Source organism: Hylobates moloch, unplaced genomic scaffold, assembly GCF_009828535.3.
Source record: "Hylobates moloch isolate HMO894 unplaced genomic scaffold, HMol_V3 SCAFFOLD_24, whole genome shotgun sequence".
Classification (NCBI taxonomy): domain Eukaryota; kingdom Metazoa; phylum Chordata; class Mammalia; order Primates; family Hylobatidae; genus Hylobates; species Hylobates moloch.
The window spans coordinates 15,890,378-15,908,591 of NW_026652299.1; the positions used below are offsets into that span (position 1 = coordinate 15,890,378).

The window sequence follows — 18,214 nt, forward strand, 5'->3', positions numbered from 1 at the left end:
TGAATCTGCATTTTACATGTGAAAATAAAGGAGAAGGGGGAAAGTCAATTATGCATTTGTCTCAGCTCAGTAAATCTATATTTTGCATCAGATAAAAAAAGCATGTGAAGTTACAGCCATCTGGAAACAAAAAAAAAGGTTTTTTGTGTGTGACTCAGTTCCCAAGTTTAACTTTTCCTTTGGCTTAGCGAGTTTGGGTTCCCAAGATTGTATTTTTCTTTCACGGTGTCTTACATTTCCTCATCAGTACAGCAGAACCCACACCACCAGCCCCTGATGTTCTCTCTCTAGATTGGCTGCATCTGCCATTTCTTCCCCTTGCTCAGCCGTAAAATGTTGTCCTTTTGTCCTATCAGACCCAGGCAAACCTTCAACCCTCCTTTCCCCAGGCCTGCTTCTCTCTCCCAACACTTACAGGAATGAGTCTTCTGCTCCTAAAGCTGCTCAGGATCTTCCAAATATTCACCTGTCCATTCACTATATTGCAAGTTATTCAACCAATGAAAAACGTGACAATCTTACTATCAAAACCGCATGGTTTTGGCGCCATGGGAGATGGGCGGGAGGGCAGCCACTCCTGGCCCTGGGCCCGGGCCTGGAGCTGGCTGCCTTGGGGCGATGCCTGGAGGGGGCCCCGGGCAAAGCCTGCACATCCACTTGGACCTGCACACCTTCTACCATATTGTGGTACCAGAGCCTTCAGCATGAGGGCCACTAAATTCACAGGGACCCCAAGATCTCAGCCAGCTACCCCCACAGCCACCACAGCCCCCCAGACAACTTGGGCTCCAGCTTCTACACGGAGCTGGGACCCTACAGCTCCTGGGACCCCAATGCCCTCTTCTCTTCCTGGTATCACCTGGCATAACTGATGGTCACGGGGAACCCTCACATGACCTGGTGCCTGCCATTCTGGACACCACCCATCAGTGCAGATCCAGGTGACTGGATCCATATCCAACCCCACATCCACATCCAACCCCACAAGGTCAGGATGACATCACTGTACATGACAACATCAAATACATCTTTGACACGGATGGCTCCTATGGTGTATTTTATCCCTGTAAGAACAGCATGGGCAAGAGCACCCCACTCTTTTATATCTATGACTCATACCTGACATCCCTTGAGGCCTGGACCCACCTCCTAACACCAAACAGGCCCCACTATGGGGTCTTCATAGCCCTGCTGGTGGAAGAGGGCCACACCCATGATGTCCTGGCCACGGGGTTTGACAGCATGTCTCCAGCGGATTCTCCTGGGGCTCCTCCCACCAGAAGTGAAAGCTGTGAGGAACTTTTATGATGCCAACAACCTCATGTTCATTCCCAGCGTGGGGCCTGGCTGCATAGACACTAGCATCCAGCCCTGGAACGACCACAACAGGGAGAACAGGGTCAATGGCAAGGACTATGACAGGGCCCTGCAGGCAGCCGCGATGGTGAGGCCCAAGATCAGCTCCATCACCTCCTTCAATGAGTGGCCCGAGGGCATCCAGATGGAGAAGGTCACTCCCAAGAAGACACCCCCACCTGTATTTGGACTACCTGCCTCCTCAGCGCAGCCTGTACTTGGAGCTGACCCGCTTCTCGCTGGGCGAGCACTTCATCAAAGCGAAGGTGCAGTGGCTCAGGTGAGGAGCCTGTAAACAGGGGCGTGAGGTGCCAATGCCCTGTCTCTCTGGAAGATGTCACCACGTGGGGCTCAGCTGAGGTTGGAAGCACTCACTCCTTCCCACGTTGGCAGCTGAGTGCTTCTGGGTGGGCCCTCAGATAACCCAATTATCTGGAAATCATCCTGAGCGCTCTCAGGTTCACTGAACACTTGCTCCTCAAGCAACTTCCTATGTGCCAGGGGCCAGGGAAAGCTGGACCAAGGAGCGGTCCCTGTCCTGAAGCTTACAGAACCCAAGCTTTCCTTATCCGGCGCAGCCTTGTAGCTAGTGCCTGGGCACAGGTGTTTTTCTTTTTGCAGTTTTGCCTGGCGCTGGAAGTTCAGTTCTTTTTGCTCCAAAAAATACCTCGTGCAGCTGGGTACCGTGGCTCAAGCCTGCAATCCCAGCACTTTGGGAGGCTGAAGTGGGTGGATCAGGAGTTCGAGACCAGCCTGGCCAACATGGCAAAACCCCATCTCTACTAAAAGTACAAAAATTACCTGGGCAAGGTGGCGGGCACCTGTATCCCAGCTACTCAGGAGGCTGAGGCAGGAGAATAGTTTGAACCTGGGAGGCAGAGGTTGCAGTGAGCCGAGATCATGCCATTGCACTCCAGATTGGACGACAAGAGCAAGATTCTATCTCAAAAAAAAAAAAAACCCAAACCTCTGTGCTCCAGAGCCTACTTTTTCCCAGGTGCATATTTCACTCCAGGGAGAGGACTAGGAGGACACCCCCCTTCCTTTAGCTGCCTGAACGGAATGAGGCCCACTCAGTAAAGCCATGTCCAGTGCTCCTGTGATTTGTGGTAATTAAATATGAACTGGTATTCTCAAACACACACACACACACACACACACACATATGGTTTCACACCTGATCTTTCTCTAAAATTTGTTACTTTGTCTCTTTAACTAGGTTTTGTTTTGTTTTGTTTTCTGGGGTCTTTTTTGAGACAGCATCTCACTCTGTTGCTCAGGCTAGAGTACGGTGGCGCCATCTTGGCTTACTGCAGCCTCTGCCTCCTGGGTTCAAGCAACTCTCTCGCCTCAGCCACCTGAGTAGCTGGGATTACAAGTGTGCGCCAACACCCCCAGCTAATTTTTGTATTTTTAGTAGAGATGGGGTTTCACCATGTTGGCCAGGCTGGTCTTGAACTTCTGACCTCAAGTGATCCACCCGCCTTGGCCTTCCAAAGTGCTAGGATTACAGGCGTAAGCCCCCGTGCCCGGCCTCTTTAACTAGGTTTTAAACAATTTGGTGTAGCAGCGTGGAATCAGAAAACTTCAGGTTCAAATTCTGACCTGACACTAGGTGTGTAATTCTGAGCACAGAATTCACATCTGTAGAATGGAGTTAACGATGCTTACCTTGAAAGATTATGAGGATTAAATGAGACCCATAAGCGAAGACTCTTCTACAGCTCCTGACATATAAAATATATTCGCTAAACAGGTATTGTTGTTAATGCTACGGGTAGGGACCACATTTTAAACTTTTTTTTTTTTTTTTTCTTATACAGGTTCTCTCTCTGTCATCCAGGCTGGAGGGCAGTGGCAATCATAACTCACTGCAGCTCGACCTCCTGGGCTCAAGTGATCTTCCCACCTCAGCTCCCAAGGACCTAGGACTATAGGCACACACTGTCACACCCAGCTAATTTTTTATTTGTTGTAGAGAGGGAGTTTCACTATGTTGCCCAGGCTGGTCTCAAACTCCTGAGCTCAAGCCATCTACCTGCCTCAGCCTTTCAAAGTGCTGGAATTACAGGTGTGAGCTACCGTGCCCTGACCACATTTAAACTTTTTGTAGTCCCATATTCATAGCATAATGATAAGTATATGGCATGTTCCTGATATTACAAATTGATTGCTTAGTTTTGGGAGTTCAGAGATAAAGCTGGTAATAATAAACCAAAGATAAAATGTATTTACACTAGAAGTTTTATTTTTACATTCACATCTGACAGTTTATTGTGTACATTTATGTCTGATAGTGTGTGTGAATATATTTAGTTGAGAGATGAAAATATGACCCATAGGCTTTTCTTAAAAATGAGCTAAGACACTTTGCAAAGTCTTACCACTTTTTCTCTATAGTCTTTCTTCAAATCATTATGTATTAGCTTAATTAAAATGAGCTGGCAGACTCATAATTGCTACCTAGAACGTTAAATTGGTAGCTGCCACTATTTCTCATGGATATAGATATCATACTACTAGAGCAAGAAAATTCTCTGCTTTCAGTGTCAGTAATATTGAAGGAAATCCTTTTTTTTTTTTTTTTTTGAGGTGGAGTCTCACTCTGTTGCCCAGGCTGGAGTGCAGTGACAGGATCTTGGCTCACTGCAACCTCTGCCTCCCAGGTTCAAGTGATTCTCCTGCCTCAGCCTCCCAAGTAGCTGGGATTACAGGTGCCCACTACCACGGCCAACAAATTTTTGTATTTTTAATAGAGATGGGGTTTCACCACGTTGGCCAAGCTGGTCTCGAACTGCTGACCTTAAGTGATCCGCAAACCTCAGCTTCCCAAAATGCTGGGATTACAGGCGTGAGCCATTGCGACCGGCTGGGAATTCTTCAAATACCTTTTTAAAACCTTATTCTTTAAAAATATTCAGCTTCCCTGGTGATCATGAATTGAAACAACAGTGAGGTGACAAACTGGCAATGAAAATAAAATATGCTTATTGTTCACCACAGGGTGGAGAACTAGGAACTTTGAGGTGCTGTTGGTGGAGTATAAACATACATCATTTCAGGCAGGCAGTTTAGCTGTGTGTATCAAAATGTGAATGTGATATCCTTTAACCCAGTAAGGCCTCTCTTTTAGAATTTAGCCTTAGCTGGGTGGGGTGGCTGGCACCTGTGATCCCAGCTACTATGGAGGACTGAGGCAAGAGGATCGCTTGAGCATAGGAGTTAAAATTAAAGGCTGCAGTGAGCTATGAGTGCACCACTGCATTCCAGCCTCACTGCCTCAGTGACAGAGCGAGACCCCATCTCTTAAAAATAAAAATAAAAAAAGAATGTATCCTAAGAATACAGGTGCACAAAACAAGATGTGTTTAGAGATATCTATTGTAGCATTGTTTATACCAGAGAAAGAAATGCAAACAACCTAAATGTCCATTAGTAGAGGATTAAATAATGCTATATCCATATTGTAGAATGTTAATCAGCCATTGAAAAGCACAGTACAAGAAGTCCTCACTTTGCATAATTATGTGGGACCCTAAAAATGACCATGCAAAGCAATGCTAATATTCAAAGGGTAAAATATGATTGTCCTATGATCTTTAAAAATTTTTGTCAAATGTTAAAAATTCCCTTACTGTTAGTTATAAGAATATAGAGAAATTAAAAAAACAGTGGCCAGGCACGGTGGCTCACGCCTGTAATCCAGCACTTTGGGAGGCCGATGCGGGTGGATCACGAGGTCAAGAGATCAAGACCATCCTGGCTAACATGGTGAAACCCCGTGTCTACTAAAAAATACAAAAAAAAATTAGCCGGGCATGGTGGTGGGCGCCTGTAGTCCCAGCTACTCAGGAGGCTGAAGCAGGAGAATGGCGTGAACCGGGGAAGCAGAGCTTGCAGTGAGCCTAGATCGCACCACTGCACTCCAGCCTGGGTGACAGAGCGAGACTCCATCTCAATAAAAAAGAAAAAAAAAAAAAAGAAAGAAAAAATAGTGAAACTAATATTTATTTTGTGTACTATAATTTCAAACATTGGAAACATTGAAAATTAAAATGGTTTATGCCTTTGTAAAAAAAAAATTACGAAGAGTAGTTTGAACAATGCTTCGCTTCTTGTGGTGTGATTTTCACTATAGAATGACTGTTTGTTTTTTTAAGAGACAGAGTCTCCCTATGTTGCTCAAGCTGGTCTTGAAATCCAGAGATCAACCAATCCTTCTCCCTCGGCCTCCCAAACAGCTGCAACTACAGGCACGCACTGCTGCACCCAGCTTGAGGTGACCATTTCTTCTATGCTTGGGTGAATTGTCATACTCCATCCTAAATTCAGATCAGCTTCCAACATTTTATCTGTTGTGCTTTCAAAACCATGAAATCTCTTCAAAATATTTTAATGTGAAGTTTTTTTTGCTATTGTCACTTCCTCTAGGAAATCTTCATCCTTTCCATCACAACCTCTTTCCTCATTTATGGTATATACCTGGAGTTTCTCAAAAGGTGGCAGTGTCGACACTCCCATGGTCAGCTATTTCTTCTGCAATGTCATTTATATTTGATGCAAATTTCACTTCTGGAGTTAACATGTTTTGTTCCTTTGCTGCACTGTCATCTTTGTTGACTAATGCCCTCTTTTGAATATCTATTTTTAAAAATATCACGTGGATTCATCAGTGGGAGACATGGAGGCAACAAAACTACACACCTTGCTGTCTGTGCATGAACTGAATAACATGTACAGTGACTGATCACCAATAGATTTTGAAAGAAATGACATAGCTGATCACTGATTATGACACACATCTGTTATTTATGGAGTAATTTCTGACCTGAAGAGGTGACAGTGTATTTTATGCAATTACTCACAATTAATATACCATGGTAACTGAAATTTGAACCACGTTGAGGGACTGATGTAATTTAACTTGACAGTGGTAACTGAAAATAATATATATCAGAACCACCCAAAGCAAGGACTACCTATATGTCTGTTCATTGTCATTGAAAGCTCTTCCTGTGAGCTGGACATTCTCTGTTTGCCCTTCCTTTCTCCACTTACTGCCCTTTTCCACTCTGCTGTGTGTCCTAAGAGGTCAACCTCTATGGACTGCATCAACCAAGCACCTTCCCTAACGGCTTCTAATTGGGTTTGGTCATTGGAAAACACCAACAGATCAAATGGAGGGAGAAGAGAAAGGTCAGGATATTTATTTTCTTTCTTTGCTGGACCACATTCTAGCCATAGCTACTTTCCTCTCCTGAAGGCCACAGCCTCCTCTCTACCAGTACACCTGCTTCTTATACCCCACTAGCTGCTCCCTCTCTGCTCCTTCAGACCTAAAGGTGGTAATAGCTTCCTGTGGTTGCTGGCTCTAGGGTACTTCACCAATCCTTTCTGTTTCCTTTAAAGCTTCCCAAATCTTTATAGCTTCATTTTTTTTTTTTTTTTTTTTTTTTTGAGACGGAATCTCGCTCTGTCGCCCAGGCTGGAGTGCAGTGGCACGATCTGGGCTCACTGCAAGCTCCACCTCCCGGGTTCATGCCATTCTCCTGCTTCAGCCTCCCAAGTAGCTAGGACTACAGGCGCCCGCCACCAAGCCCACCTAATTTTTTTGTATTTTTAGTAGAGACAGGCTTTCACCATTTTAGCCAGGATGGTCTCGATCTCCTGACTTCATGATCCACCCGCCTTGGCCTCCCAAAGTGCTGGGATTACAGGCGTGAGCCACCACGCCCGGCTATGGCTTCTTTACATAACTCTTCAAGCATATTTTGTTTGAGTGTGCCATGTGTTTCTGACCAGGACCCTGACCTAGATAACATATCATACTGCTCAGGGAAATTTATATGCACATATCCAAATAGTATATGCATTCGGAGGTCTGAAAGGATGTAAGCAGTAACATTTTTAACCAATTTCCTTTTTCCCGTCTGTTTGTAAAAGTAAGTAGATTACATATATTGATGGATTATTTGAGCTTCAAAATAGTTATTCATTTTTCTAATTTAGTCAAATCTATTACAGAAATTTCCAAATTAACTATTCTACCTTTTTTTTTTTTTTTGAGACGGAGCTTCACTCTTGTTGCCCAGGCTGGAGTGCAATGGTGCGATCTTGGCTCACTGCAACCTCCACCTCCCAGGTTCAAGTGATTCTCCTGCCTCAGCCTCCCAAGTAGTTGGGATTACAGGCATGTGCCACCACGCCCGGCTAATTTTGTATTTTTATTAGAAACAGAGTTTCTCCATGTTGGTCAGGCTCGTCTCGAACTCCCAACCTCAGGTGATCTGCCCACCTCAGCCTCCAGCCAACTATTCTACTTTTTAACATGTTCAGTCAGATATATCTTTGAATGAGTGTTCTTATAAATCTGTTCTAACAAAGAAGAGCAGATCATGCAGCAATCCATATTTAAAAATTGCTAGCAAGGCACGGTGGCTCACACCTATAATCCCAACATTTTGAGAGGCCGAAGCGGGAGGATCGCTTGAGGTCAGGAGCTCAAGACTAGCCTGGGCAACATAGCAAGACCCTGTCTCTACCACAAATAAAAAAAATTAGCTGGGCATGGTGGCACGTGCCTGTAGACCCAGCTACTCAGGAGGCTGAGGCAGGAGGATTGCTTGATCCCAGGAGTTCAAGGCAGCAGTAAACTGACTCCAGCTGGGGCAACAGAACAAGACCTTGTCTCTTAAAAAAAGAAAAAGAAATTGCTGATCAGAGACAAGTTTCTGGAATTAAATAAGATTAGCTGTTGTCTTCTTTCTTAGAGTAACTCAGAACCTGCTTTCTTTCATAACAGACTCCCACATCTGGACTGTCACTGAGTCCAATTTGGGAGAGCTAACATTTCCACTTTGCAAGAAAACAGCCAACATCCACACTCAGCTTTAGTGCTGCTGACTGGTTATCGGCCACAGCCTCCACCTAGCAAACTTAACATTTGCTTCAGAATGAGACTCAGTTGATTTTTTTACTTATGAGAAGCATTAAAATGCTAATTCTGAAATTCCTTTGTGTTCTTAGTATTGTCACCAGAATATTCAATGAGGCAAGCAAACATAGTGGGGCTAAACACATATACAAAATGGCTTTTGAAAATGCCTATGTAGATTTATCATTTGAAATGCTAAAGGTTCTGGGTTTTTTTTTTAATTTTTATTTTAAGGTGATAGGAAAGTAAAACATTTCTTGGATGTTTTTGAAGAAACCTATCATAAAAGAGCACCCTAAAGGAAGATTTGTCTACTGGAATTCCTTGCCTTTGCCTTTAAAAGTCTATCATTTCTACAGCAATAGCTGTAGAATGCACTCCACTGTTTTCACGTTTGTGAATTGTATTAGGCCATTTTTGTGTTGCTATAAAGGAATACCCGAGACTGGGTGATTTATAAAGAAAAGAGAACGAATTGGTTCATGGTTCTAACGTAGGCTGTAAGGAAGCATGGTGCCAGCATCTGCTTCTGGTGAGGGCCTCAGGAAACTGACAATCACGGTGGAAGGCAAAGGGGAAGCAGGCACGTCACATGGGAGGAAGAGAGGACAGAGATGCCACACACTTAACCAGATCTCACATGAACTCAGAGTGAGAACTCACTCATACCAAGGCGATTGTGCTACACCATTCATGAGGGATCTGCCTCGATGATCCAAACACCTTCCACCAGGCCCCACCTCCCACACTAGGAATTACGTCTCAACATGAGATTTGAAGGGGACAAATACCCAAGACATATCATGACTGAAGAGAGATTTATTCAATAAATAACATTTTTACAGTGCCTCACTTTTTGTAAGGCATTCAAAAGTGTTATAATAATAATAACTTCTTGGTTTCTTTGGACTTCCCAAGTCCAGAATACATGGAACTAATAACTAAGTAACTATTGAGCCGGGCGCGGTGGCTCACGCCTGTAATCCCAGCACTTTGGGAGGCTGAGGCAGGCGAATCACGAGGTCAGGAGATCGAGACCATCCTGGCTAACACGGTGAAACCCCGTCTCTACTAAAAATACAAAAAATTAGCCGGGTGTGGTGGCGGGCGCCTGTAGTCCCAGCTACTCAGGAGGCTGAGGCAGGAGAATGGCGCGAGCCCGGGAGGTGGAGCTTGCAGTGAGCCGAGACCATGCCACTGCACTCCAGCCTGGGCAACAGAGCAAGACTCCATCTCAAAAAAAAAAAAAAAAAAGCTATCAAACAGAACCTTCAAACAACACTGCTCTGATCCATCTACATGGAGTGCTGTCAGTTTTGAGCTGTGCCTAGCACAGGAGAGGGCTCTAAAGCAGTTCCAGGCTATGGTTCAAGCAGCAGATCCTATGCTACTAAAGCTATCTGCGGTAGGAAATGATGCCATGTAGAGTTTATAGGAGGCCCCAGTAGGAGAATCACAACACAGACCTCCTAGGTTCTGGAATGAGACTATGCCATCTGCAGCAGAGAACTATACGCCATTCAGAAAACAGACTCTGGCTGGCTACAGGGCCCTGGTGGAGATAGAGCACCTAATTATAGGACATCAAGTGACTGTGCAGCCAGATCTTCCCACTGTGTGCTGGGTTCTTTCAGATTCACCAAGTTACAAGGGCTAAAAGCATCCTAGGATAGTAGTTGCCAGCTGGGCACAGTAGTTGACGCCTGTAATCTCAGCAATTTGGGAGACTGAGGTGGACGGATCACTTGAAGTCAGGAGTTTGAGATCAGCCTGGCCAACATGGCGAAACCCTGTTTCTACTAAAAACACAAAAAAATTAGCCGGGCATGGTGGCACAGCCTGTAGTCCCAGCTACTCCGGAAGCGGAGGCATGAGAATCACTTGAACCTGGGAAGTGGATGTTACAGTGAGCAGCAATCTCACCACTGCACTCCAGCCTGGGTGACAGAGCAAGACTCTCTCACACACACACACACAAAATATACACACACACACACACACATATATAGTAGTTGGACACTTGGGATTGGGCACGAGTAGAAGGACCCAAGTAAGCTGGATAATAATCAGGATTCCCAGAGTTTCATGCCATCACCACTGTTGGGTCTGTTCTCTTCCTCAGCTCAAACTTATGGTCATGTTTGGAGTTGGAGGAAGAGGGAAAAAGGAATCTCCCTTGAGACCAGCTGGCAGAGGATGAAAAGGGCCATGTTTGTTTCACAGTTGGGCTGACTTGGCAAGAGGCTGCTACTATTATACTACAACCACTTAAGGGTGGCCTTGAAAGACTTAAAATCTTTCCAATGGGCAGTGCCTCTGGTTATGTATTTTGTATGGAAAGGGAAGTGGCCCAAGGTAAGAAGAACACACAGACATTTGTGGACATTAGTGAATGGCTAGGCTGATTAGTCAGGGGCCTGGAAAGAGAAAGATTGGAAGTTTAGGGGCAAGGAGGCTTGCCCAAAAATCATATGGGTGGAACTACAGAAATAGGAACAAAATGTAAAGATCTTAGTATCATACGTTAACACTCACCAGAGAATATCCACCATGTAACTCTGGTGGACAGAGTGACTTGACCATTCGACGTCAACTTGCCTCTGTCAACAGTCACTGCAAGTCTAGTACAACAGTCTCATGAAAGTAGGCAGGTGGCAGGGATAGAGGCTATGGACCCAACGTGGATTCCTGCTCACTGAGACTGATCTAGTTTCTCTCACTGCCAAATGTCCTATTGTGTCTGGAATTTATTCCTTCTGGTGGGTTCTCGGTCTCACTGACTTCAAGAATGAAGCTGTGGACCTTTGCGGTGAGTGTTACAGCTCCTAAAGATGGTGTGTCCAGAGTTTGTTCCTTCAGATGTGCCCGGAGTTTCTTCTTTCCAGTGGGTTTGTAGTCTTGCTGACTTCAAGAACGAAGCTGCAGACCTTCATGGTGAGTGTCACAGCTCTTAAAGGTGGTGCAGACCCAAAGAGTGAGCAGCAGGAAGATTTATTGTAAAGAGCGAAAGAACGAAGCTCCCACAGCATGGAAGGCGAGCTGAGCAGTTGACAGTGGCTCAGATGGCCAGCTTTTATTCCCTTATTTGGCCCCACCCACATCCTGCTGATTGGTCCATTTTACAGAGCACTGATTGGTCCATTTTACAGAGTGCTGATTGGTGCATTTACAATCCTCTAGCTAGACAGAAAAGTTCTCCAAGTCCCCACTTGACCCAGGAAGTCACGCTGGCTTCACCTCTCACTGTCTGCCAGCAACAGAACTCAATGCCAAGCCCTCAGTGTGGCATCATCCCTGGAGGAAACCAACCACTCACTTCTTAGCAAGTTGGTAACATTGGACCCTTCCAAACTCCAGCAGCAATTCACCTTACTGGACTCAGCACATGTTCTAGGTATGTGTTGGGAGAAAAGCTGAGTGTTGGGAGAGAAACTGAGGCAGGGCTTGGAATATGTCTGGGGTCCAGGGTCTAAAACCCCTCGTGGCCTCTGGAATGTGTCTAGATTTGCTGGCTCCTTGCTTCTAGCACTCCCATTATCTCAAGTAGCCATATGTTTCAAAGAAAAATGCTAAATCATCACAGCTGTACCTCATTTGCTTGATACACTGCTTCCTTTCTTTTTTTTTTTTTTTTTTTTTTTGAGACGGAGTCTTGCTTTTTCACCCAGGCTGGAGTGCAGTGGCACGATCTTGGCTCACTGCAAGCTCCGCCTCCTGGGTTCACGCCATTCTCCTGCCTCAGCCTCTCCCAGTAGCTGGGACTACAGGCACCCGCCACCACGCCCGGCTAATTTTTTGTGTTTTTGGTAGAGACGGGGTTTCACCGTGGTCTCGATCTCCTGACCTCGTGATCCGCCCGCCTCGGACTCCCAAAGTGCTGGGATTACAAGCATGAGCCACCGCGCCCGGCCGCTAACACTGCTTCCTTTCAACCCCCACATTCTCACCACCTGTTTCTTTGTTTGATCACCAATAAATAGCGTGGGCTCCCAGAGCTTGGGGCCTTCGCAGTCTCCAAACTAGCATTGGCCCCCGGTCCCATTTTCTTTCTTTCTTTTTTTTTTTTTTTGAGACGAAGTCTCGCTCTGTCGCCCAGGCTGGAGTGCAGTGGCGCGATCTCGGCTCACTGCAAGCTCCGCCTCCCGGGTTCACGCCATTCTCCTGCCTCAGCCTCTCCAAGTAGCTGGGACTACAGGCGCCCGCCACCACGCCCGGCTAATTTTTTGTATTTTTAGTAGAGACAGGGTTTCACCATGGTCTCTATCTCCTGACCTCGTGATCCGCCCGCCTCGGCCTCCCAAAGTGCTGGGATTACAAGCGTGAGCCACCGCGCCCGGCCTCCATTTTCTTTCTTAACTTGTCTCTTCTCATTCCTTTGACTCTGCCGGACTTCGTAGCCCCCATGGCCTGGTGTTGGGTCTGATCACCCCAACAGTATGGGTTTTCATTTTCTGCCTTTGAGGTCTCATCTAGTAGCAGTGTCCCGGCATTTACAAAGTTTGATGCACCAACATGGAATCCCCCACAGCTCAGACTCAGAGTCCCACCTTACAGCAAAGCAATAGGTGCAATACCATGGGATCTATGGGTTGAGGAGTCTGGCCCTTGGTTAAACACCTATCTGTGATTTTTCAGGCCTGACCATAAGCAATTACAAAGACTACCTGGCAGGCCTCACAGGGAAAGCTGCCCTCTCCATGCCATTCATGGTGCACAGCCAGTGCATCCTGGTTTCTAAAGGAAGTTGTAGTCAAGGACTCAGGCTCCCCTGGCCAGCCATGCTCTTCATGCATTTACATTCCTAGCCTGGTGCCTTTGTCTCTGGGTCACCATCTGCGACCTTGGGCAGAGGTCCTCCTTGGCCTCCTCTGCTGAGGTCTCCTTATGGGGGGAGGAGGAAGAACCTTGAAGACACTTTTTCCGCAATCTGACTGAGCACCCGGGACTTTTCTATCCCAAACCCTCTCCACTTCAGGGTCCATAAAACTACTGGAGCCTTTTGCCCAAGAGACTGCCATGTCTATGCTGATCCCCCGACCCTCATCCACTACATCATTTCATAGGGGAAATGAAGCAGGAGTTGGCGCTTTCTCTAGCTTTAAACTCGCTTTTACCATCACAGTAAGTGATTAAAGGCTTCACTTTCATTTTTGGCTTATTGCTCTAATCAGCTACTCTGACAGCTCACTCTCCCAGCTCCACTTCCTGACACTGATCCTACTACTCACTGAACTGCCCAGAAGCTTCATGACTTATAGGGTGATAGAAGGGCCTTTTGGAGGCTCAACCAAGGTGCTGGCTTGGAGATGTTATTGTGCAAGGCAGGGGCACCACCTCCAAATATGGTCTATGCCTTAACTCAGCAACTGTTTTAAGATGCATAGTCCAGCTGGGCACGGTGGCTTATGCCTGTAATCCCAGCACTTTGGGAGGCCGAGGCAGGCGGATCACCTGAGGTCAGGAGTTTGAGACCAGCCTGGCCAACATGTTGAAACCCCGTCTCTACTAAAATACGAAAAAGAAAAAAAATTAGCCAGGTGGTGGGCGTGGAGATTGAGGCAGACGAATCACTTGAACCCAGGAGGCGGAGGTTGCAGTGAGCCGAGATTGTGCCACTGCACTCCAGCCCGGGTGACAGAGCGAGAGGATTGCCCGAACCCAGGAGTTCAAGACTGACTGGGTGACATGAGGAAATCTTGTCTCTTCAAAAAATATAAAAATTAGCTAGGCATGGTGGTGCACATCGTGGGAGGCTGACGTGGGAGGATCACCTGTGCCCAGGAGGTCATGGCTGCAGTGAGTCATGATTGTGTCACTGCACTTCAGCCTGGGTGACACAGCAAGACTCTGTCTCAAAAAAAAAAAAAAAAAAAGGCCCCAAGGCCCCGGTGTAGTGGCTCACACCTGTGATCCCAGCACTTTGGGAGGCCAAGGCAAGAGGATCGCTTGAGCCCACAAGTTCAAGGCCGGCCTGGGCAACACGGCAAAACCCCATCTCTACAAAAAATACAAAAGCTAGCCAGGCGTGGTGGCATGCACCTACTTGGAAGGCTGAGGCAGGAGGATCACTTGATCCCAGGAAGTCGAGGCTGCAATGAGCGGTGATTGTGTCACTGCACTCCCTCCTGGGTGACACAGCAAGACCCTGTCTTTAAAAAAAAAAAAAAAAATTTTAGACTTCCAGGTATTCAGTATAAATCACATTTTACAGTTTAGGTACAATGAGCCACCCTTATCAAGGGATGGTGTTATATCGATGTAGAGAATTATTTACCAGTCAAGTTCCCAATGCCAGCCAAAGGCCAATCTTGTGAACAGGCCTTTCTAAGGATAGCGATCAGGCCTGGGCACCAGTGCACACACATAGCATACAACTTTCTGGGGTGTGACAGAGATATTTTATAACTCATACCCTCCTCCTGTTGTGGAAGTTATCCCTACAAACCTCACTTACACACCTCATCTACTATTCTGATTCAGAGATACATGTCTGAAGGAGGAAGGGAACACCTGTGAGATATGGAGAGCTGAGAAGAGGAAGCCTTGAGTTTCTCAATGAGCACAGCTGAAAATCAGCCCAGAGCTCTGCACTATCATTTTTGTTTTTTTCCTTCTGTACATGGGACTTTAGTTCTGAGAAATCTATCCTGAGGATAGAGGAGGAAGAGAAGGGAGAAGAAGAAAAATGAGAAAGAAAAGAGTGAGGCCTTTCGAGAGGATGGAGTAGAATCGGGTTAGCTCAATAGGGTTGTGAATATCCAGGAAGCACTCGAGTTCAGGCTTCCTAAAATATGTACAAGTGGTGATGTCTGGTAAGCAGGCAGACTCTGGAGCTGGTAAAGGGCTGTAGGACACAGAGCCTCAAGTGTTCATTTTCTTCTCTTTTTTTTTTTGAGACAGAGTCTTGCTCTGCCACCAAGGTTGGAGTGCAGTGGTGCTATCTCGGCTCCCTGCAACCTCTACCTCCTGGGTTCAAGCAATTCTCTGCCTCAGCCTCCTGAGTAGCTGGGACTACAGGCATCCACCACCACGCCCGGCTAATTTCTGTATTTTTAGTAGAGACGGGGTGTCACCATATTGGCCAGGCTGGTCTGGAACTCCTGACCTCAAGTGATCCACCCACCCTGGCCTCCCAAAGTTCTAGGATTACAGGCATAAGCCACCACGCCCGGCTGAGTGTTCATTTTCAGTTTTTGGTTTTTTTTTGAGAAGGAGTCTCGCTCTGTCGCCCAGGCTGGAGTGCAGTGGCACGATCTCGGCTCACTACAAGCTCCGCCTCCCAAGTTCAGGCCATTCTCCTGCCTCAGCTTTCCTGAGTAGCTGGGACTACAGGCGCCCGCCACCACGCCCAGCTAATTTTTTTGTATTTTTAGTAGAGGCGGGGTTTCGCCGTGTTAACCAGGATGGTCTCGATTTCCTGACCTCGTGATCCGCCCATCTCGGCCTCCCAAAGTGCTGGGATTACAGGCAGGGGCCACCGCGCCCGGCTGAGTGTTCATTTTCAAATGAGGTAATACATATGATTACAGATAGACTGCAACACACCAGCATTGAGCTTTTTTGTTAAACTGTAAATATCTTGTGAATAGTGTATTTGTACGTATGTTAAAATAATTACTTGAGCTTCTGTCCACTCTGTTTGGCATTTTAAAATCTTTTCAGGCCGGGCACGGTAGCTCACGCCTGTCATCCTAGCACTTTGGGAGGCCGAGGTGGGCGAACTGCCTGAGCTCAGGAGTTTGAGACCAGCCTGGGCAACATGGTGAAACCCCGTCTTTACTAACATACAAAAACAAAAAAACAAAAACAAAAAAATTAGCCGGGCGTGGTGGTGTGCGCCTGTAGTCCCAGCTACTCAGGAGGCCGAGGCAGGAGAATTGCTTGAACCTGGGAGGCAGAGGTTGCAGTGATCCGAGATCATGCCACTGCTCAACAACATAATAAAAAAAAAAAAAAAAAAAAAAAAAAAAAAAAAAAAAAAAAGGAAAAAAAAAAAAAAAAAAAAAGAAAAATTTTTTCAATAAGTTGGATTTGGTGGTGGCAGGAAATCCCAGCTACTGGGGAGGTGGATGCAGGCAGATTGCTGGAGACCAGGTGTTCAAGGTCAGCCTGCACAACATAGCAAGACCTCGTCTCAAAAAAAGAAAAGGAAGAAAAAATATTTTTAATATGCAACAAGTCTCAAAAAATGGAAGTGGTTCCCGTTTCTCTTAATGTCTTGGAGGCCAAAAAAAAGTACTAGTTGGTGAAATAAATACACATATAGATATCATCAGTACCCAGACGTTAATTAATGCCAAGGGAGTGTAAAGGGTCGCCCAAGAGAGCGCCTTTATGGGAAAAGAAGGCTCTGGAACCAGAACATTTAAAAGACTCACTGAAGGAGAGGCGCCTACAAAGGATGCTAACCAGGAATGGCCAAAGAGATGACAGAAAAACCAAGTGCAATGGTTAGGGAAAGATGGGGGAAAAAACATAAGGATAACTCAAGCCAATAGTGCATTTTAAGAAGGGTATTAAGGCCGGGCGCTGTGGCTCACGGCCGTAATCCCAGCGCTTTGGGAGGTCGAGGCAGGCGGATCACCTGAGGTCAGGAGTTCGAGAGCAGCCTGGCCAAGATGGCGAAAACCCTGTCTCTACTAAAAATACAAAAATTGGCTGGGCATGGTAGCGAGCGCCCACAATCCCAGCTATTCAGGAGGCTGAGGCAGGAGAATCCCTTGGACCCGGGAGTTGGAGGTTGCAGTGACCCGAGATCGCGCCACTGCTCTCGAGCCTGAGCAACTGGGTGAGAGAGACGTCATCTGGAAAAAAAAAAACAAAAAGAAAAGAAAAAGAAAAAAAAGATTAATCAAAGTGTCAAATATTTCTTTCTTTCTTTTTTTTTGACGGAGTCACACTCTGTTGCCCAGGCTGGAGTGCAGTGGCACGATCTCTGCCCACTGCAACCTCCTCCTCCCGGGTTCAAGCGATTCTCCTGCCTCGGCTACCCGAGTAGCTGGGATTACAGGCGAGCACCACCACACCCGACTAATTTTTGTATTTTTAGGAGAGACGGGGTTTCTCCATGTTGGTCAGGCTGGTCTCAAACTCTCAAACTCCTGACCTCAGGTGATCCGCACGCCTCGGCCTCCCAAAGTGCTGGGATTACAGGTGTGAGCCACCGCGCCCGGCCAATGTCAAATATTTCGCTGATTTTCCTCGGTCAGCACCACCACAATAATTGTGCCATCTTACCCATGCAAGGTTTAGATATCTCTTTGACTCGTTTACAGGGTTTTATACTGTGGTTTCCATTATTTCCTCCAACTAGACAGCAGAAGCGGAAGATTTGAATCTTACTCCTTTTTCTCTTCCATAGAGTCTTACTCCGATCGTTCAATTAATATCAGTGGAATGATTTAAAGAACATTTGAAAAACCACTCGGACAAAACCCTCAGATTCGAACTTGTTCCAGCAGCCAAAAACACCCGCGGGCCATGGCTCACTGCGCAGGCGCACAGGCAGATGGGCTTTCTCCAGAAGGGCTTTGCATTTGGCGCGAAATCCCTTTCCGTGGGCGGGGGCTCTTGGAGAAGCGCCGTTCATTGGTCAGGTTTGGCGCGAAATCTCCGGCTCTTGTGTCACGATTGGTTCCGGCCGTGCAGGTCGGAAGAGGGGGCGGGGCGGAAGCGGCGGCGGCGCGCGCAAAGCTGCAGCGTCTGGAAAGAAGCGACTTGTGGCGGTCGAGCGTGGCGTAGGCGAATCCTCGGCGCTAGGCAAATATGGACCTCGCGGCGGCAGCGGAGCCGGGCGCCGGCAGCCAGCACCTGGAGGTCCGCGACGAGGTGGCCGAGAAGTGCCAGAAACTGTTCCTGGACTTCTTGGAGGAGTAAGTCGGCGAGCGCCCGGGGCCTCGCCCGCCTCCGGAGCCTTTGGTGTCT

General features: G+C 46.8%; 1 protein-coding gene and 1 pseudogene across 2 annotated transcripts in view; both read left to right on the plus strand.

The window, feature by feature from the left end:
• The first annotated feature begins 618 nt into the window (after positions 1 to 618).
• On the plus strand, positions 619 to 18,031 carry LOC116463032 (glycoprotein endo-alpha-1,2-mannosidase-like protein; annotated as a pseudogene).
• The window catches only part of MCM6 (minichromosome maintenance complex component 6), a 39,490-nt gene continuing 39,272 nt past the window's right edge, over positions 17,997 to 18,214 (plus strand). For both annotated transcript variants that reach the window (XM_032145562.2, XM_058434409.1), the window contains exon 1: positions 17,997 to 18,162. In XM_032145562.2, the coding sequence (XP_032001453.1) occupies positions 18,056 to 18,162 (107 nt within the window). In that variant the 5' untranslated portion in view covers positions 17,997 to 18,055. The remainder of the gene's footprint in view (positions 18,163 to 18,214) is intronic.